Genomic DNA, 22732 nt, shown 5'->3' with positions numbered 1-22732 from the left:
GTAACTAAAGTAAAATAAATCATAACCAAAGCTTTTCATGCAAATTGTTTTTTATATTTTGCAAAATTTTGCAACTTTAGCGTTCCCCTCCAAAAAATGAAGACTAGTCATACGAAGTCAAAAATAATACGCAAAATTCTATCATTTTTTGCCACCGTCGAGTTTGTAAATTTATAACAAATAATATGTCAAATCAAAGCTCTCGCAACGAAGAGTTAAACTCTACCTTTAATTTTTTTTATAAATCTAATATATGTGACCGTGCAAACAGTTATAATATACGTATAAAGATTATATTACGTATTATTTTTGACTTTATACCATTAATCTATATTTTTTGACGATTAAGGATATAATTATAAAAATTAGCGAGTTAGAGATTTTTTTTGTACAAATCCTTTTTATCTAATAAGAGATGAATCTTTTGTTTTTTTGGTAAATAGACGAACCTTGCCTGCCATTAAAGATTTAGTTAATACAAATAGGATTATACGACAAAAAATAAATACAAATACGATCACTAACTTTCATTATACTAACAGGGTGTTTGTCATCCTTTTTTTTTCTTGCATATCTAATATTAGTATCATCAACCTGTATTATATCCTTGATCAAAACCTATTGAAAATCATTAACAAATGAAATGGAAGATAAACCACCGCTGAGGATATTTATGTTATTTAAAGAAAATTATGCAGACTTGATTATTTACCATTATATAAACCAAAAAGATACCGAGTTGAATCGTAATGTTTTCGTCTACGAATAAAAAAAACGAGGATGAATTTAGTTTTGCTGATCCGTGATGCGGACATTCTAATCAAACCAAACCAGAAGCAAACAAATCCAGCCGGTACATCTATCAAACCGATTACTAAGGAGCATTTTGGAGAACCCTTGCCCAATTGGAGTCTCAATCAAGCAGAAGGCGTATGGTTAATTATTCACCAGCAAATTAATCCTAAGAAGACTAATGATGATTTAAGAAGGGTCAATGACCAGCGAGCCGAGTCACCATATTGTGGGGATATGACAGTTGCACTCTTTTTCCCTTATCTAGGATTTGTCCCAATGGGTTTACCTAGAAAGGTTTTTAACGAGTCAACATACCGGCTGAACTATTCGCTGAACTACCCGTTGAACTACCTTCTGAAGTACCGCACGAAATAAAGCCAAACAAGGAAATCCTACTTATTCTACACTTGGACGCACCTCAAAGCTATATGTGGAAACTAGGAGAACATCTAGACCACACAAGAACCCGTGGAGTTACTACTTGCCATATATGGAGCCGAAGGAGATTGATTTCCAACAACTCTTTCCTTCTTTGTTTGTGCGCTTCTGTGAGAATCTTGAGACCCTCCATAACCTTCCAAGACGTCACAACTTCCTCCCCAAGTTGACAAGATACAAGGCACACCTCACTTGCTTTATTTGGACAAATTCTACAATTAATGTCCAATCTTTTCATTAATGTTTGGTTTCTTTCTTTGAAGTCTTAGAACGTTGTAATAGAAATGTTTTCTTGTAAAAGTTTGAGCCTTTGTCATTGTTCTGTAGTTCTTTGTGAGTGCATCACTAAGTACTTCAGGATCTACGGATTAAGTTTGTTGAGTAATTCAACGTCCTTTATTTGTTCATTGATCGAGTGAGTCGATTACCCGACTGATTGAGCGAGTCAATCACCCTTCTTTCCATCAATTCCCCTTGAATCGGTCCCACACGAGAGAAGCGATCGCTAGCGTGTCAGATCACCACCTTCATTACCCACCTTCCGCGTGGCAAGTTTGGAACTCCTGATTATCAAGTGATCAAAGGATGGAGTAGCTCCAATTCTTGCATCAATCAGAGTCACCAGAAAGACCGTGGATATAGCGAGAATGCTAATAGGATAAGATTTGGTGGAAACATAACAATGACAAAAATAAAGAGAAACTTTACAAATTTTAAGTTGGTTGAAATTGCTGTATGATGAAAAATTCATCCTTTTAATGTTTTTTTTGTCTTCAAAAAAATGATCATACGATATAACGTGGGTTTTAACCTAGTATATATAAAAATGGAAAAACTAGAAAAACCTCAACTTTCAAGTTGTAGACGTTTAAATAGCATACTCGTCATAAGTTAACCATTTAATCATTAAGTCAGCGAATAGTTAGGCATTAAATGACATTTTTAAAAGTTGAAGCTTTATTGATTAGTAACATCGTTTTTTAATACAGTAAATACTTTTAAAATACAAATATAGCATTTAAAGCTTCATACTGTTTGTTAAATTTCTCATGTTTTATTTTGTCAAAACTAAAGTCCTCTAATCCTCTGTTCTTATAGGAATCATTTTGTATTTCTGAAATATTATTTGTTGTTAAAATGGTCTCTTGAATTACTCTGCTTTAGTATTGAAATATTATATTTATGCATTTCAAAAGCTTATTGTCTGCATTCTTTTCTTTTGTCATGTTATTATATTTTTACTAGAGATATTTAATCTAATCATATTATGATATTATTTAACAACTTGTAACATATGCAATTATGATGAGCAGCTTCTCCAAACAATGGTTTCACGGCGCAGCTCTCCCCGACACACTCGGACCTTCAACGGAAGGTCATGCATGTACGACATCCATGTGATGGAAATGCTCTTCATGCGCACTCTGGACCTCCGATAAGGTTGCACCATTAATATGAAAGAAACTGCGTTGTTTTCTGGTACTTGAACTCCAAACCTAGGTGTAAGAGTATTAATAATTTTTTGGTTAACTATTGAAACAAATGGACCTCCAATATATTTTGTTACTTTTTAATTAAAAATTTAAATAAAAAATAAAAAATAATACTAATAAAATGAAATAGAATTAATCCCCTGTTTAACTAGAAAATGTATAGGATGATTGTTACTTTGTAAGTAAAATAAATCAGAACCGAAGTTTTTTCGAATAGGAGACAAATCTTACCAACCATTAATGATTTAATTAATACTAAAAGGATTATAGGACAAGAAAAATGACATACAAATACGATCACCAACTTTCTTTATACATAGTAACAGCTAGACATTGTATGTCTGTTAGCAGACTCCCCCTGTATTATATTTTTGATCAGGACCAATTTGGAATCATCAAAACTGAATGAAAGATACCAAAGGTCCAAAACTACCGCTAAGAATATATGTATTATTTAAAGAAAATTTTGTAGACTTGACTAACATGCAAACACATGCATAATTGGAAGATGGGGTTGGTGACCTATCTACTCTCCATTTCCGAGGCCCAAACATTAATATATGAGAAATGGTCTCTAATATTTTAATTTTTGGACTTGATTTAAAATATTTTTTAAACGGATGAAGTATGAAAATTAAAACTGAATATAATTAACTAGAGTATGCTTAATTAAAAATTGCTGATATGATAATGATTAATGAATATTTATATTAACGAAATGTTGCAGTACAAAAAACACAACAAAAAATGACAAAGATACAAACGAAAAGTTACGATAAAAAGATACTAACGGAAAAATAACCGTCATGTTAGCGGAACGTTATGATGGATAGACATGAACAAAAACGTAACCGTCAACATTTTAACCAAATGTTGCGATAAAAAAACACAATCGTTTAGAAATGCAAAACACATTTTTTTTTATTCATCATGAAACAAATAATTTGTGGTAAAGAACAAAAATTTAGAAATTACTTAAGAAGAAAGACTAATATATAGAGTTCAACAGTTACAAACATTTAAGTAGACAACTATTTATAAGGAAAGATGCGATGAACAAACACAAACGAAAAATATAACTGTTAATAGTATAACAGAAAATTGCAATAAAGAGATACAACGGGTGAAAAATAACCCTAAATATTTTGACAAAAAGTTGCGATAAAAAGACACTTACGGAACAAGAACAGTATATCAAAAAGTTTTGATGAAAAGAAACGAATGTGAAAAAGTAAACGTTAATATTTTAATAGACACAACTGTTTACGACAAAAATACAGTTTTACGAGAAGTTGCGATAGAAAGGCACTAACAAAAAAAGAATCGTCAACTTTAACCAAAAGTTACGATAAAAAGACATGAATTCAAAAAAATAACTGTCAATATTTTAACAGAAACAACTGTTTACGATAAAAATTCAGTTTTACGAAAAGTTGCGATAGAAAGACCTTAACGGAAAAAATAACAGTCAATATTAACCAAAAGTTACGATAAAAATATATGAATGTAAAAAAATAACCGTCAATATTTTAACAAACACAACTGTTTACGATGAAAATACAGTTTTACTGGAAGTTGCGATAAAAATACATTAATGGAAAAATAACTAACCAAAAGTTAAGATAAAAAGACACGAATGTAAAAAAATTACCGTTAATATTTTAACCGACACAACTGTTTACGAAGAAAAGATACAAACGTAAAACAATACATGTCATTATTTTAATAGACCAAACTGTTTACGATGAAAAGACATGAATGTAAAAAAGGTAACCGTCGATATTGTAACGGACAAAAAATATTTATGATAAAAAGACACAAATGTTAAAAATTAACCGTCAATGTTTTAACATACACAACTGTGCGGAAGTGCAAATGGTATTTATTCGGATTCTTGTTATTAAACGATGAAAAGACACAAATATAAAAGAGTAACCGTCAATATTTTGATAGACACAATTGTTTATGATGAAAATACAATTTTACGAGAAGTTGGGTTTAAAAGACCTTAATGGAAAAAATAACCGCCAATGTTTACCAAAAGTTACGATAAAAAGACACGAATGCAAAAAGTAACCATTTATATTTTATCAGACACAACTGTTTATGATGAAAAGACACGAATATAAAAAGTAACCGTCAATGAAAAGACACGAATGTAAAAAAGTAACTGTTAGTAGTTTAACAGACACAACTATTTACGATGAAAAGACACGAATGTAAGAAAATAACCGTCAACAATTTAACAGACACAACTAATTACGATGAAAAAACATAACTGTTCAAAAATACAAATGACATTTATTTGGATTGTTATTGTTAATAGATTTAATCTAATCATATTATGATGATATTTAATTACTTGTAGCATATGCAATTTTGATAGCTTCCCCGAACAATGGTTTTACGGTGCAGCTCTCCTCGAAACACTCGGATCTTTAACAGAAGGTCATGCATCTACGACATCCATGTGATGGACATGCTCTTCATGCGCACTCTAGACCTACGATAAGGTTTGCATCATTAATTTGAAAAAAAAATGCGTTGTTTTCTAGGACTTGAACTCAAAACCTAGATGTACAAGCATTAATTAATTTTTGGTTAACTACTGAAACCAAATGGACCTTCACTATTATCTCCTTACTTTTTAGCTAAAAATTTAAATAAAAAATAAAAAAACAATACTAAGAAAATGAAATAGAGTTAATCCCCTGTTTAACTCGAAAATTTATAGGATAACTATTATTTTGTAAGTAAGTAAAATAAATCAGAACCGAAGCTTTATTCCAATAAGAAACAAATCTTACCAGCCATTAAAGAATTAATGAATACTAACGAAATTATGGGACAAGAAAAATGACATACGAATACGATCACTAACTTTCTTAGTTTTTTTATACATAATAACAGCTTAACAACCTCCCCCTGTATTATACTCTTGATCAGAACATATTTGGAATCATCGAAACTGAAATGAAAGATACCAAAGGTCCAAAAATACCGCAGCGAATATACGTATTATTTAAATGTTTGCATACTTGACTAACATGCAAACACATGCATAATTGGAACATGGGGTTGGTGGCCTATCTACTCTCTATTTTTGAGCCTCAAGCATTAATATATGAGAAATGGTCTATAATATTTTAATTTTTGGACTTTATCTAGAATATTTTTCTAAAAGGATAAAGTACAAAAATTTAAACTGAATATAATTAACTAGAGTATGCTTAATTATACACTGGTAATATGATTATGATTAATGAACATATATATTACAACGTAAATTGATTAAAATCTTCTATTTTATTTGAATCATTTCGTATTTCTAAAGCATTATTTGTTGTTAAACAGGTTTCTTGAACTACTCAGCCTTATAATTGAACTATTCAGTTTATATATTTCAAAATCTTATTTTCTGCATTCTACTTTTACTTTTAGCTAGAAATATAAACCAAGAATAATAAATAATACAAATAAAATGAAAGGTTTTGTGCAAAAAACCTTCAAAATTATATTTTTTTCAATTTTATCATCCAAATTAAAAAACCAGAATAATCCTATGAAGTAAAAAATAATACGTAATATAGCTTTTATACATATATTGTAAACGTTTTCATGATCACATACATATAATTTTTAAATTGTAAAAGTAGAGTGGAATTCCCAGTTTCGAAAGTTAAGATTTGATATAGTATTTATAAAAATTTGACAATTGCAAAAAGAGCTATAAAATATAATATATTTCACTTCATATGATTATTCTATATTTTTTGAAAGTGAAGAGTCAAGTTATAAAACTTGGCGATTTTGTTGCACAAAACCTTGAACTGAAATAGAGTTGTTACTATCGAAAATGTATAGGATGATTTTAAGTAAAGTAAAATAAATCATAACCAAAGCTTTTCATGCAAATTGTTTTTTATATTTTGCAAACACATGTATAATTGGAAGATGGGGTTGGTGACCTATCTACTCTCCATTTCCGAGGCCCAAGCATTAATATATGAGAAATGGTCTCTAATATATTAATTTTTGGACTTTATCTAAAACGTTTTTTTAAACGGATGAAGTACGAAAATTAAAACTATAATTAACTAGAGTATGCTTAATTATACACTGCTGATATGATTATGATTGTTGAACATATATTTTAACGAAATGTTGCGACAAAAAAAACACAACAAAAAAGATAAAGATACAAACGAAAAGTAACGATAAAAAGATACTAACGGAAAAATAACCATCATGTTAGTGGAAAGTTATGATGAATAGACATGAACAAAAAAAGTAACCGTCAACATTTTAACCAAATGTTGCGATAAAAAAACATAATCGTTTAGAAATGCAAAACAAATTTTTTTTTTTATTCATCATGAAACAAATAATTTGTGGTAAAGAACAGAAATTTAGAAATTACTTAAGAAAAAAGACTAATATATAGAGTTCAACAGTTACAAACATCTAAGTAGACAACTATTTATAAGGAAAGATGCAATGAACAAACACAAACGAAAAATATAACTGTCAATAGTATAACGGAAAATTGCAATAAAGAGATACACGGGTGAAAAATAACCCTAAATATTTTGACAAAAAGTTGCGATAAAAAGACACTAACGGAAAAATAACACTATATCAAAAAGTTATGATGAAAAGAAACGAATGTGAAAAGGTAACCGTTAATATTTTAATAGACACAATTGTTTACGACAAAAATACAATTTTACGAGAAGTTGCGATAGAAAGGCACCAACAGAAAAAAAAACTGTCAACTTTAACCAAAAGTTACGATAAAAAGACACAAATTTAAAAAAGTAACCGTCAATATTTTAACTGACACAACTATTTATGATAAAAATACAGTTTACGAGTTGTTGCGATAAAAAGACCTTAACAGAAAAAATAACAATCAATATTAACCAAAAGTTACGATGAAATATAGTTTTACAAGAAGTTGCGAGAAAAAGACACGAATATAAAAAAATAACCGTTAAAATTTTAACAGACACAACTGTTTACGAAAAACATATAAAAATGTAAAACAATAACCGCCAGTATTTTAATAGACACAACTTTTTACGATGAAAAAACACAAATATAAAAAAGGTAACCGTCAATATTTTAGTGGATAAAAATATTTACGATGAAAAGACACAAATGTTAAAAATTAACCGTCAATTTTTTAACAGACACAATTGTGCGGAAGTGCAAATGACATTTATTCAGAACCGAAGCTTTATTCCAATAAGAAACAAATCTTACCAGCTACTAAAGATTTAATTAATACTAATGAAATTATGGGACAAGAAAAATGACATACGAATACGATCACTAAACTAACTTTCTTAGTTTCTTTATATATAATAACAGCTTAACAACCTCCCCATGTATTATATTCTTGATCAGAGCGTATTTGGAATCATCGAAACTGAAATGAAAGATATGAAAGATACCAAAGGTTCAAAAATATCGCAGAGGATATACATATTATTTAAAGAAAATTTTGCATACTTGACTAACATGCAAACACATGCATAATTGGAACATGGGGTTGGTGGCCTATCTACTCTCCATTTCTGAGGCCCAAGTATTAATATATGAGAAAAGCTCTATAATATTTTAATTTTTGGACTTTATCTAAAATATTTTTCTAAAAGGATAAAGTACAAAAATTAAAACTGAATATAATTAACTAGAGTATGCTTAATTATACAATGCTAATATTATAAAGCTATATTTGTTGTTAAATTGGTTTTTTGAGCTACTCAGCTTTATAATTGAACTATTCAATTTATATTTCAAAATTTTATTTTCTGCATTCTACTTTTAATTTTAGTTAGAAACTTAAACAAAGAATAATAAATAATTCAAATTAAATGAAAGGTTTTGTGCAAAAACCTTCAAAATTATAATTTTTTGTAACTTTATCCTCCAAATTAAAAAAACCAGAATAATCCTATGAAGTAAAAAATAATACGTAATATAGCTTTTATACATATATTGTAAACGTTTTCAGGATCACATACATATAATTTTTAAATTGTAAAAGTAGAGTGGAACTCCCAGTTTCGAAAGTTAAGATTTGATATAATATTTATAAAAATTTGACAATTGCAAAAAAGAGCTGTACAATATATTATATTTTACTTCATATGATTATTCTGTATTTTTTGAAAGTGAAGAGTCAAGTTATAAAACTTGGCGAGTTTGTTGTACAAAACCTTGAACTGAAATATAGTTGTTACTATCAAAAATGTATTGGATGATTGTAAGTAAAGTAAAATAAATCATAATCGAAGCTTTTCGTGCAAATTGTTTTTAATATTTTGCAATGTTTTGAAACTGGGAGTTCTTAACCCATGAAACAAATTTCATTCAACCCTATCATATGCTTTACTCATATATGTTTTGATTGTCATGTATTTTTCCTTACATGGCAGGTTAGATCTTAACCCATGAAACATTTCTTGTGCAATAAGGATATTATCCGAAATCAAACTTACTTCTACAAACGCAGATTGAGTTTCCGAAATAAGGTTTGGTAAAACCGTCTTAAGTATTTGACAAAGTATTCTCGAAATAATTTTATACCCAACATTACAAAGACTAATAGGTCGTAACTTCATCATCCGTGTCGGTCGCTCCGATTTTGGAATCAAACATATATTAGTAGTATTTAACCGTTTATCGAAAACTCCATTTTGAAAAAAGAGTTTACTAGATATAACAAATCCGTTTTTATGATATCCCAAGCTTTTTGAAAAAATAAAGCTGTCATACCATCTGGTCCTGGTGACTTCTCCAAGTGCATTAGAAATAATACCGCACGCACCTCACTCTCTGTTGCGGGCCCCGTAAGAAAATCATTTGTTTGATCTGTTATTAATTTTTTAACCTTTGTCAAGGAATCCTCAAAAACCTGAGAATTTGTCGTAGTGAATAACTTCTCAAAATAAGACACTGCTTTGTGTTGAATCTCTTTAGTCTCTATACACCATTTTCCATTCTCATCATGTAACCCGGTTATCCGATTTATATCTTGTCTCTACTTAGTCAGACCATGGAAATATTTCTGAATTATTGTCCCTAAAGTTATCCAAAGACTCCGACTTCTTTTTTATTAATGAATTTTAGTTTAAATGTTTTTAATAAATATAGTCTAGGGTTTAAAAATGAATATTGAAAGTTTTTTTTGTTAAAATCCAATATTCAATAAACGTTTCCTGGCTGTTGACCATGTGGACCACGTGACATAGCCTCCTTGTTTACTTAAGGGAAATAATAAGAGCAACAGAAAATGAGAAAGCTTTTGAATAGAACAAAACCTAAAAACAGATTAACTTACAGTGAAACAGAGTAGCTATATCAATCTCTCTAAACTGTGGCCAACAATGGCAGTAGCAAGAACGGTTTTTGGGCTCGGAACTCTCTCTTACCTTCACCAAGCTCCTCTCTTTCTTAAGACCAGTCAATCTCTCTTTCCTCGCCCTTCTCTTTCTCTGAAACCTATGAAGCACGACTTTGTATGTGTTAAGGCTACTACTAAGAGTTCGACTAGTGATGATCTTGAGAGTGGTCGTCCTTCGATACTCTTTTCTCCCTCCATTTGGGGAGATTACTTCCTCTCAGTTTCGGTTGACGATTCCGTAAGTATTTGGATCAAAAGAAAAATGTTCAGGGACCCATTCACGAGCCTTGCGGCAGAGAACATGATTCGTTTTTATTTTGTTTTTCTTCTCTTTTTAAAGAAGATAATTCTTGATCATTTATTTGTGTATCTTCGTAGGAATTTGATGACATAGCGAGAGAGATTGAATCCGTGATGAAGCCATACGTGAGAGACAGGCTCATCTCTTCTCACAACAGCAACAAGGACAAGATTCGTTTAATCCATTTGCTTATCAGCCTTGGCATCTCGTATTACTTCGAGAGCGAAATTGAGATGATCCTAAACAAGGCTTTTGAAGAGCTGGACATGATAATAGCCGAGGAAGACGATTTGGAAACAATCTCCATCATGTTTGAGGTTTTCCGACTATATCAACACAAGATGTCATGCGGTAACAATATCTTTTTCCTTGATTCATCACATATGTATATATGCTTTCAAATCTATATACAACATGATGATTGGCTATATATATATATCGGTTACATTATAGATAGCTTCGTAAGATTCAAGGGTGAAGATGGGAGGCTCAAGGAGAGTCTAGTCGGGGATGTTAGAGGAATGCTACAATTATACCAAGCAGCGCATCTTGGGACACCCTCTGATCAATATATAATGGAGGAAGCCAAGAGTTTCACTAGGAACCACTTGGAGTCTTTGGTAGAGAGTACTACTATTCCTCCACATTTCTCCTCACATATTCGTGACGCCTTGTACATAGATCGATATCATAACATGGAAATACTAGTCGCAAGGAAATACATCTCTTTCTACGAACAAGAAGAAGGTCATGATCTGACGCTTCTCAAGTTTGGAAAGCTCAGCTTCAATTATTGTCGTTTACATTACATCCAAGAGCTCAAAACTCTCACCAAGTATGCTAATCACCATATTATACTACTCTTTTTCTATACTTCTATTAATTGTATAAGGATGATCGGGAAGATAATACTGAATTAAAATAATATGACAAAACTGTAGTATAGTGTTTGGTGTAGGTTTCTTAGGTTAAGTGTTAGGATTTATGGTTTTGATTTATATTATTCTATTGATTTATTAAAAAATCTAGACTATTTCCTAAATTTTTTGTATCTAAAGTTTAATTTATTATCATAACTCTCTTTTATTTATATAACTTTTGTTAGTTTTTTTAGTTTTCTAAAGAAATCGTCACACGGTTTGGTCTTAAAACCCTTTTGATAAATTATAACTGACAAGGTTACATCTTCTTTCTATAACTGGATTTGTGGGTTCTAGATTCTTGTGCCATGTGAATGAAGTAGCTCACAATGACCTCTATGCGTCCTTGTAATATTTGAAGCTTTTTTTATTGTTTCTTCTTTGCAGATGGTGGAAAGATCAAGATATTCCCTCTAACCTTCCTTGCGTGAGGGATAGAATTGTGGAGACCTATTTCCCTACATTGGGACTATATTTCGAGCCACGATTTTCACTTGGGAGAATTATAATAGCTAAAATGACCATCATCGTGGTTGCTTTGAATGACGTGTGTGATTCATATGCAACTTACCCCGAAGCTAAAAGTCTCATAGACTCTTTGCAAAGGTACTACTATACGCATCCACTTATCGTTCGTTTATGCCTTGTGGATTTATTTATTAATTATTTTATTATTTTTCTTAAAATACTTGTTTTGTCTTTAACTAAAAACTATATTTTCATACGAAATGGCAATATTGGACAGGTGGGATATTGAAGCGATTGACGAACTACCAAACTATTCGAGAATAGTCCTCCGATTAATATTGGAAACTATAGGAGAGATTGAAAGAGAAATGAAGCCCCGAGGAAGATCTGCTAGTGTACAACACACGATAGATGAGGTGATTAATAGACCAAAAAATATACATAAGTGCTGTGAAAAGGGTAATTCTTTTTAATTAAGTTTTTTCTTTTCTTTTCAAATGAAATCCTTAGACTAAGAGCTTAGGGAGAGCGTACCTAGCATTATCAAAATGGGCAAGTGAAGGCTATATGCCAACCTTTGATGAGTACATGGAGGTTGGGGAGGTCACTGGGGGGATGGATGATTTTGCTTTGTACAGCTTTATCGCGATGGAAGATTGCGACGAGAAACCATTGTACGAATGGTTTGACTCCAAGCCAAAAATATTACAAGCTTTGAGTGTTCTATATCGTATAAACAACGACATAGTCACCTACGAGGTATTAAACCAAATGAAATATTAAGAGGAATAGTTAAGACTAGGTCAATTTGTACATTCTTTTTCTTTACCATGTGACGTTTGTCCTGCATACTTATAAATTATATGGGTGTATATATACAATGTGCAGAGAGAGATGAGCAAAGGAGAGGTCGTGAATGGGGTAAACTCTTACATGAATCAACACGGTGTTACTAAAGAAGAAGCGGTTGAAGAATTGAGAAAGATGGCTAGAGATAACTATAAAATAGTCATGGAGGAGTTGTTGACGATCACTGATGTGCCACGACCAGTTTTGGTGCGATGCCTCAATCTTGCACGCTTGTTCGATGTGTTTTGCAAGCATGGTAATGATGAATTCACCTATCCGCATGGAAATCTCAAAGATCTCATCACCTCTATATTCATCCATCCCATTCCTGTTTGATCATATCACCATTTTCAATTATGCTACTTAAACTCATCTTTTTAAACCTGTTTTTTGTTTTTTCTTTTTCCAAAATAAACGATGAAATTTGCCAATATATTTAATTATTTTCATCAATAATTCTCCAAAATTTAAATTTGACTTCATTTATTAACAAATTATGACGTATCCAACTACCAACAACTCCAGTGCTTCAAATGTGGCCACTTTTTGTCCACTATGTAATTTTGTGTTTATTCGTAATATTAGCAAGTTGGTTCATATAAAGTAGTTTGGTGTTTCTGAATTGAAATTCTTCATGAGTGAGACCTACGACCAAACAATATTATAGGACACATCTATTCAATAATGAAACAAAAAGGACAAAAGAAGAGTAAAGAAACCTCGATAGTGCTTAGTAGCTATCCTGAATTCTTAACAATATCAGAAATACAACATTTTACGTTCTCAAAGAACATAAGTATTGAGGTAAGTTTATTGGCTGAGAACCCCTCAATGCCTCATATGGAACAGAACCACGAGCTTTTGAAGGATGGACAGTCCTACGTTTGAGGATCTTAAAAGTTACAGACGATTAATTAGTAGGTTTTTATTTTTTATCATTCGTTTAAAATTTTGTTATGTCGTACAAGTTCTCTCACAGTTCATTGCTAAACCAAGGCATGCATCAGTGGCGGACCCATAAGTATATTTTACTTGAGTCATAGTTTTGAACATAGCAATATTTGGAATGGATATCAAACATTAAGAAAACAGAGTACCTCTAATTAAATATTATTTCGCATTTGTCTTTTTAGTACTCTTCGGCCAAAGCTTTTGGTTGGGGAACCTCTGTATCCTTGGAAGAGGCCCTCCGCAGCCGCTGCTTCTCCGACTTTTGTTTCGGTGGGTCGTGACTTTGTGCTTGGGAGCGTTCAGTTTCCGGGTGACTTACTTAGTACTCTTCGCCCGGAGGATGCTAGTCGACTCCGTTTTTGGTTTCGTACGGTGAGTTTATTTATTTCTGTGGTAAATTATCCTTTGGCCTTATTTTGACGATCCATGATTTCTTTTGTTTTTTCCACAGTTGGAGACACAACACTAGGCGTATTGCCGTCGCCATGCCGAACTCGTTCGAATGATGCAAGAAATAGAGCTCAAAATGAGGAGGCTGGAGGTCGACCCTCAATATTGGGAGTGCTATGGAATTAGTCGACTGAATCATATGTAGGTGTTTCTACGGGAGTATTGTTGAGTTAGGTTTCGAGGAGGCGCTGGATCTGGCCCGTCTGGGAGGCCATAGTTTTTTTTTTTTTTTTTTCTGTATCTTTCCTTTTGTTATGCGTATGCTTTTCTTTTTTTCTTAAGTGTTGTACTCGTTGCTGTTTTTATTTTTCTCCCTTCTCTTGTTTCCGCTTGCCGGGCTTTGCAAAAAATTATGAAATGAAGAAGTTATTCTATGGCTTTTTGGTGTCTTCTTTTAAATGATCATGTGGTTGGGTCGTTGGACATCTCCTAACAAACCTTATTGCGGGTGACGCTAAAATGCAGTACACCAGAGCCCGATGTTTATCCATTTTTCAAAGTTCGGCTGGACTCTCTTTGGTGCGGTTGATGATTATGTCATCTGGTGCCCAGCTTACCCTTAGTGCTAATGACTTGATGTTTATGCGAACTTAGGTCAGCTAAATGTTTTCATCAATCATTTTAAAGCAGTGCGAGAATCATCCGAGAATGATATATGTGCCTGGCTTGTATGTTTTGGCGATTTTGTTCTACGAAGCGTACGTTGTTATTCTTTGGTTTTGGAAGAAGGTAAAAAAATATTTACTAACGACCCTTCCTTTTTTTTTTTTTTTTTTTTGTATCTACAAAGACATTTGCGTCTGTAAACAGGTTGCCTACGTACCTCCCTTTCAAATTTACATAGCGGCTTTTTTATTATATTTTTTTTGGTATAGAATTGAAGCAGATGTACAAAGGATGGTGGAGTCTTTTTTCTTTCAAGAATGATACTTCTTGAGTTTGTGTGCGTTCCAGGATTGGGGGACTTTTTCACAGGACATAGTCATTATTTCATAAACGCCACTCCGAACGATCCTGGCGACGAGATATGGACCTTCCCACTTAGCTCCCGGCTTCCCAGCATTGAATTCGACAATATTTTCATATACTTTGCGGAACACTAGGTCGCCGACTATGAAAAATCGAGGTTTTACCTTTGTGTTATAATGTCGAGCGGCAGCTTGTTGGTAGTTCTGAATCTGGAGGAGGACACCGTTGCGATGTTCTTCAGCATCATCGAGGCTATCCACAAGCATATGGTCGTTGAGGTTTGGCTTGTTGATGAACATTGATCTTCGGAGACTACCGACGCTCACCTCTGCGGGTGCCATGGCCTCGATCCCATAAGTAAGGGAGAAATATGTTTCACCGGATGCTCGTCGAGGAGTTGTGCAGTGACTACAAAGGACTTCATCAACTTCTACTGCCCAAGCTCCCTTCTTAGATTCGAGCCCTTTTTTAAGCTCGTCTAGTATAGTTTTGTTGGTCGCCTCTACATGTCCGTTACACGCAGGGTAACGCGGGGTTGGCTTGTTGAGGCGTATTCGCCATCGGGCACAAAATTCTTCAAACTGCAGAAAAATAAATTGTAAACCATTATCCATAATAATTTCGTAAGGAAGACCATGGCGGTAGATGATGTTCTTCCATACGAATCGTTGAACGTCTCGTCTTGGATTTTGTTATATGCCTCGGCATCCACCCAATTAGTAAAATAGTCCATAATATAAGTATGAATCGCTTGCCTTTGAACAATGGTAAGGGGCCTACGATATCCATTGCCCAGCGCTTGAATGGATACGGTGCCGTGGACGTAGTTAGAACTTCAATTGGGGTGTGAATAATCGAGATTTGCCTCTGTTAAGGCTCCCACTTGTCTACAAAACGAATACAATTCGTGATTATTGTAGGCCAATACTGGCCATGTTTCATAATTTTGGTAGCAAGGCTTCGTCCTCCTGATTGATTCCCACATGCACCATGTGTTTCTCGCATGACCAGCTTAGCCTCAACTTTACTTAGGCACCTTAATAACACGTATGAAGTAGTCCAACGGAAAAGATTTTCCTTGATCATCGTATACTTGGCAGCTTTTGTTTTAAGGCGTCGTGCCTCCCACTTCTCCTTAGGGACTACGCCATCGGCGATGTAGTCTATGAATTCTTGTCGCCAATCGTCAGAATTACTTGTTGACCCTTTAGGGGGCTCTTCTTCTTTTGACTCGGCTATCTTACAGATTATAATCCGCCTCGGAATACTTGATTTTTCTATGCATTCGACTGGTATGACTCGCCGGAGGTCCGGATTGGATGTTGAAGCAAGCGTAGCTAGAGCATTGGCTGGAGCGTTCGCGCTTCTATGAATTTTGCTAAGTGCGAAGAAATTGAAGGTCTTGGCAAGCCCCTGAACGATTTATATGTAGGCGTCCATCAGTTCATTTTTGACGTCGTATTCGCCATTGTACTGACTAGCGACGAGTTGTGAATCGCAGTAAGCCTGAAATTTACAAACATCAAGGCTTTTTGGTAAACAAAGACCGGCTATGAGTGCCTTGTATTTGGCTTCATTATTTGATGCTTTGAATGCCAGACGAAAAGAATGCTCTAGGATCTCTCCCATTGGGGAGGTGATGCGTATGCCGACGCCGGATTCGAGCTGTGAGGACGCACCATCTACATGGAGGGTCCACTTTTCATTACTTTTACATTACCTTCCACACATCTTATTCTTAAAGATTATGATAACTGATAAGTTTATGATATATACTATTATATAATTCACTAACAAAAAAAAACAATCTTAATACAAACTTTTATCAAAACTATATGATCATACTTATAACCCGCATAATGTGCGGTTCACAATATTAGCTATTGTGTTATAAATAACACTATACACTTTTGTATGTACATTATAATTTATACACTACAATATACATCACTAAAACAGTATTCCAATACATTTCTTAAAATATAAAACTCCCCACGTACGTGCGGATCAAAATCGAGTATTTAATTAAACAATTATCAATGACCTAATCAAAATGATCCACATTGTATAATACTTTAATAAATCAAACTATACTTCATAGTAATTTAATTTTAATTGGAATTTTATAGCTAAAAATCACGAAATTCTAAACTCAACAGGATGTTCATTTACATCTGCCACATAAAGAAATTTGTCAATGTTTTTCCAATTTGACATTAACACACGCTATTGATCTAAAAAATTAAGAGAGAAAATTTTGAGAAAGCATTAGCATTTAAGGAATTTATGAATCAAAAAACCAATTAGTATATCTACCGCGTATTACAAAAGTAGAATTAGTGACAAAAATCTTACATATAACCTCATGATAAGTACTATAGTTCTTAATTAAATAAAGTTTCATGACTGCTTTGCTAGTCTAAATGAGGTTAAATCCTTAAATACTTGGGTAATCTAAACCTAAAATAGACGAGATTGTATAGGGTGCTAAATTTAAAATCCTAAACTACTCAAGGAAATGAGTTCATGTTATAGATGGGATATTGGCCAATATCAACCCAACTATATAATTAATATGTTACTACTAATGATATTCTCTATTTTGTTGACTTGAGATTTTGTTTCCAATATTTACATCAATATGTTCTAACAAAGCATAAATTTTATATATTTTTTTTTATCGAGTAAATGTTTTAGTGAGTCAATACTAGTACGGAACTATGACCTTGTTATAAGATGATTATTGACCATTATCTGTTGATAGTTGTTTTCTTAAGGAACACTTACAGAGTTGCAAAAAACAGCCAATCTTGAACACTACATCCTGATCGTCCCCATGAAGTTTAAACCCGTGAAAATTTCAGTTGGTTTTGACTTCAATTCTATCTTATACTGGACGATTAACATGATCTTAATTCTTTCTCAAGAAGAGGTGTTAGATCAGGGAAACGAGCATATACATTCAGGACTTCTCATGCCTTTTTAACACTCTCTACTGATCTTGAATGACCACTCACTTTTAGTGGTTCCTACCCCTAAACCCTATCTTCTTTTCAGACATCATGCATTCTCTTTTTCTTTCTTCATTTGGCAGTTATGTGCAAAAACATTGTAGGGAAAGGAACGACACAATTTTTTGCCATGAAGACGGAAGATGAAACAAAGAAGAGATTGTGAATATGTGTTCTAGAGCTTATTCTTCCTTGGGAACCAATTCAGAAAAGGTACACCCACTAGACTCAATGGTTAGAAGTTCTGTTTCCCCTTTCATTTAAAAAAATAAAATAAAAAAAGGGAATAAAAGAAAGAAAAAGAAAGGAAATAGTTACAATTGAGAGTCCAATGGCATATGATAAGTCCAAGGAAAGACATTGATCACCTAGAGGAGAGATGGAGTCATTCACAGAGATCCCCACAGAAAAATCTGAGTTTGAGGGAACCTAAAGAAAAAAATAAGTAAAGGAGAAAGGAGGTGTTTATAAGAAGAAGTGATTTGCAACATATACTGCATTCAAGACTATACGGTAACCATAAACACTTTAAACTCCACCACCAAAAACCAAGCACCGTGTACCCTGAATGACACCTCCTAATGAGAAAGCTCATGCCAAACTTTTAATGAATGTATTAGAGTACATTGACGTGAATTCGGAGTTTCTGTAGGTTCAAAGCGGATGGACAAGGATGAGAAAGACGTAGGACTATTGAGCGGATGTTCTAATGCAACTTTTGTTTGATGTGGTATGTAAATTATATTCAGAGTTTTTGTTTAATGTGGTCTGTAGATTACCGCGATTTTCAAACCTCTTTGATATATCATGGTTTTTACTGATTTCTAACATAGTTTCAGGATAGTGTTTAGGGTCTTTCTAGTCCTTTTTGTGTGTATTAAGTCATTGAAGGTGCATATCTACTTTTGATTCACGACTCTATGGCAGAATTCTACGACAATGTCGATCGACACCATTTGCGGAACAAATCGGTTACATTTAGTGTCTTCAACAAAGTTGATCTCTTCTACTCTAATCGATCAGCAATTAAGCTACCGAAAGAGAAGACTTTGCTATTCACCCTGCCTACTATGATCTTGTTTCACGAGGAAAGTTTCGAGGTGCTCCTGATGAATCACCACTCGATCATCTGGAAGTCTTCGAAGACTTAGTGTCCTCAATCAAAGCAAATGGTGTAGCAGCTGATTATTTTCTTTGCAAACTCTTCCCCCTCTCTATAACGGGAAGAGGAACATCATGACTGCGACCTCTCGAAGCGGGTTCATTGACATATTGGACAGACACAAAGAACACATTCATGAATCACTTCTTCGATGAATCTGTGACTGAAGCACTACGATTGAAGATTTTTTCTATCACTCAGGCTCCGGGAGAATCCCTAAAAGCAGCGTGGCTAAGATTCAAATCCTATTAGAGGGACTATCCACACCATGGTTTCCAGGAAAGCTAACTCATCAATATTTTTTCCGAGGAATAGATGAGCCGTATCAAATGTAATTAGACGATGCGAGTTCATGTAACTTCATGACAAGATCCACCAGCGAAGAACTTATCCTAATCAACGATGTCGTCACAAGTCTCACAACAAAGAGCATATACAGTAGACAAAGAAAATTGGTTGAAGCTTCAACCGTTAGCACATAGGATAATGGGTCTACACACATTCCTTCTCCAGCTGTCACTTCTTCCATCCAACCCCACCTACCACCTGTTGGTAAGAGTACAACAGAAGCAATGTTAGAGGAATTACTCAGACAGATCAAAATCGATCTTTTTGAACTACAAAGTGACGTTCAGAAACTCTGTGAGTCTTCCTCTACCACAAAATCCGTCAATGCGGTCACGCTACGCAGTGAAAAGCAACTCAACCCACTCCTTTAGAGAGAATGTTCAGCAAAAGCTAAACCATCTCCAGTTGCAAAAAAAACCTTAGTGTCGATCGATACATCAGGGTGTCGATCAACACCAATTGTTCTTGAAGAAACTGTTTTACCTTTGTCGAATGGAATCGACAATCTCACGGAAAAGGAGGAGCCAATTCTCGATAGTGTCGATTGACACCAACCCCATGTCGATCGACACCAAGTTCGTTAAGACAATGTTCAAATCTCAACTGAAGCAAAGTCAGCAAATTGGAGGATTTCTTTTCCAAAGCACCCCAAGAAGGCGAGACAAGCTTTAGATGATCTCAGGTGTAAGGCTATGATTGACAAACTGATTATTGAGATGCCTTTTGTTGAACCCAATCAGATCTCCCCTACGATACGAAAGTATGTCAAGACAATGGTTACCAAGAATTTAAAGAGTGAGTGCAGCATTATGATGATCTCAGAGCAAGACAGCAATATCATTCAGGAATGAATCTCAAGGAAGCTAGCAGACCCTGGAACCTTTACGCTAAGCGTAACTATTACTAGACCTACCTTCCCAAGAGCTCTATGCGATCTTGGTTCTAGCGTAATTCGTATGCCTCGTTCTATAGCAATGAGTCTCGGGTATTCCAATCTTGTGCCTACTTATATCACTCTTGTACTAGTAGATCGTTCAACCCGCATTCCAGACGGTATCCTTATCATTATTGTTCATGTGATGATTGGGACTAGCATGATTCTCACAGATTTTGTGATCTTGTCTTATGAGAAAGAACCTAAGGATCCATTAATCCTTGGAAGACCTTTCTTGCCCACGGCTAGAGCTATTATAGACGTTTGGAAGGGAAGGATAGGGCTGAATGTTGGTGATCTTACTCTACAGTTCGATATGAACAAGTTGGTCAAAAAGCCGATTATAGAAAATAGAACATTCCTGATAGACTCTTTCACTCCATTGGCTTCTTATATGAGTCAATTACCCTAAGACTACTCTCTCAAATAAGAGATCAATTGCAGTATTTAAGGATCGAATTCCGTAGAGTTCTTTTGTTAACACAATGAGGTAAGTGTCAAGATTAAGCTAGATGAGTATGAGAAAACTAAAAAGAAAACAAAGTAAGCAAAGTGCAGATTTGTTGGTTGTAAATCAAGATAATAAAATGTCATGTTTAGGATATTCTCAGGAAACTTATGATTAGTAGATCTAGTGATAGCTAGACTGTTTTCGAACCGTTCTTAAACTCAAACTCTAATATCATAATAACCGTGGCGTTTCGTAAAACTCACAATGCTTAGATCTAAAATTCATGGTGGCATTTCGGGAAATCTTATTCCTAAACATGCATGCTAAACGATTTCGATAAGTTCACCTTAATAGATAGGCCAATTCTTATTACACACCTATAAATCAGTCTCATCAAATAATAGTTATTATAGCAATACCTATGGAGGGTATATCTATTATCTGGAATAACGTTGTAATTAATTACTGTAGAACTAGCATTAAGAGCAACTAAAGATGAAGAATCTTACAGTTAACCTAGAAAGGGGAAATCTACTAAATGATATGAATCCCTAGTGAGAAACCCTAACCCTAACAAGCATACTACTCAGACATGGCAATTGAAACAAACAACATGATTGAGTGAGAAAGCATAAACAAATCATTAAAGAAAAGAATTAGAAAAGATCTCTTCACTGTTATTGAAAATCTCTGAATAAATCTCTGAAAACAGGGGATGAATAGCTTGGTTGCAGGGAAACTTGATAAAAAGCCTGATAGGTCTAAACAATGACCTTTAAAACTATATATACCACCTAAAAACGTACATGCAGGGATTATTAATGAAAATAGGTAAGTCTTCTGGGCAAATTACCAATTCTTCAAACTTAAAAGCGTGATGAACTTCTCGGAGCCGCAACTGGTGTGTCGATCGACACCAAGAGTGTGTCGATCGACACTCTCGACTGGATCTGAAAGTGAATTTGTCCTTTAGCTTCTTTTCCTCGTCTTTTGCTCCAAAATGTCTTCTCATCTCCATTGTTGTCCCTCTCCATAGAATACCTGAAAAGACTTTAAAAAGTAGGCCTGGGCATTCGGTTTAGTCGGTTTAATTGGTTCGGTTTTCCGGTTTCTTCGGTTATCTCAAATTCTGCCGAATTGAACTGAACAAAAATTCGGTTCGGTTCAGTTTGGTTTTGATATTGGGTTTTAAACGAATTCGGGAATAGACCGAAATAGAGTTTTTGTCGGTTTATTCGATTAAGAAAGTATCTTTCTCTTCAAAATCAGCCTCTTCCATGGGTAATATCTAACCTAAGAATCCAGAAAAAAGGCCAAGCTAAACCAATTGGAAACCGAAGAAACAAAGGTGGAGGATTGGAGGTGAGATTGAAAATAGAGACATCAAAAGTAGAAAGATGAGATGATAATTACTACAAAAAGCTACTTGACAAGAAACCAAGCCTCAAGAAAAATCTAATGATCCACCCTTTCTCTCTACTTGACAAGAAACCAAGCCTCAAGATTTGATTTGATAAAATCTAGAGAAATAGAAATATTATTGGATGAGATGGAAGGAAAGTGAGAAACCAACAATGGAGAAGATGATGAGATGAATAATGATAGGAATAAGGTTTTGATTTTGTGGGCCGTGGATAATTAGTATGTCAGGCCCAAATAATTTTCAAACACATATGTTTTTATCAAACAAGTCCATATTAGCACAAACATCAAATGCAACAACCCTAGCGTTTTAATTAAAAAATTTATCGTCACCATGTCTAACATCTCCAATGAGATTC

General features: G+C 33.9%; 1 protein-coding gene, 1 long non-coding RNA gene and 3 pseudogenes across 5 annotated transcripts; 2 read left to right on the top strand and 3 right to left on the bottom strand.

The window, feature by feature from the left end:
• Window positions 1-1659: 1659 nt before the first annotated feature.
• On the bottom strand, window positions 1660-1937 carry AT3G06255. Its single transcript, NR_141237.1, has one exon. It is a non-coding gene; the product is annotated as an other RNA (long non-coding RNA).
• A 7158-nt stretch (window positions 1938-9095) lies between these two features.
• On the bottom strand, window positions 9096-9841 carry AT3G32035 (annotated as a pseudogene; the record flags this gene model as incomplete). Its single annotated transcript has 1 exon — window positions 9096-9841.
• Window positions 9842-10028: 187 nt separating this feature from the next.
• Window positions 10029-13163, top strand: AT3G32030 (Terpenoid cyclases/Protein prenyltransferases superfamily protein). The gene is made up of 7 exons (NM_114026.2): window positions 10029-10375; window positions 10516-10789; window positions 10892-11273; window positions 11746-11964; window positions 12104-12242; window positions 12337-12585; window positions 12715-13163. Exons 1-7 carry the CDS (start codon window positions 10121-10123, stop codon window positions 13009-13011), a joined length of 1815 nt encoding a protein of 604 aa, NP_189746.1. The 5' UTR covers window positions 10029-10120; the 3' UTR covers window positions 13012-13163.
• A 1830-nt stretch (window positions 13164-14993) lies between these two features.
• On the bottom strand, window positions 14994-16790 carry AT3G32032 (annotated as a pseudogene; the record flags this gene model as incomplete). Its single annotated transcript has 1 exon — window positions 14994-16790.
• A 2186-nt stretch (window positions 16791-18976) lies between these two features.
• Window positions 18977-20912, top strand: AT3G32031 (annotated as a pseudogene; the record flags this gene model as incomplete). Its single annotated transcript has 1 exon — window positions 18977-20912.
• Window positions 20913-22732: the final 1820 nt, after the last annotated feature.

The sequence above is a fragment of the Arabidopsis thaliana genome, chromosome 3 (genome assembly GCF_000001735.4).
Source record: "Arabidopsis thaliana chromosome 3, partial sequence".
Classification (NCBI taxonomy): Eukaryota; Viridiplantae; Streptophyta; class Magnoliopsida; order Brassicales; family Brassicaceae; genus Arabidopsis; species Arabidopsis thaliana.
Note: the sequence above shows the minus strand (reverse complement) of the source record. Positions and strands in the feature narration are given on the sequence as shown.

Excerpts from the sequence above, each read along its gene's own strand:
- AT3G32030 (NM_114026.2), top strand. The coding sequence starts at position 10,121 with ATGGCAGTAGCAAGAACGGTTTTTGGGCTCGGAACTCTCTCTTACCTT. Across the intron at positions 11,274-11,745 it reads GAGCTCAAAACTCTCACCAA|ATGGTGGAAAGATCAAGATA; the intron begins GTATGCTAATCA and ends TCTTCTTTGCAG. Across the intron at positions 12,586-12,714 it reads ACGACATAGTCACCTACGAG|AGAGAGATGAGCAAAGGAGA; the intron begins GTATTAAACCAA and ends TACAATGTGCAG.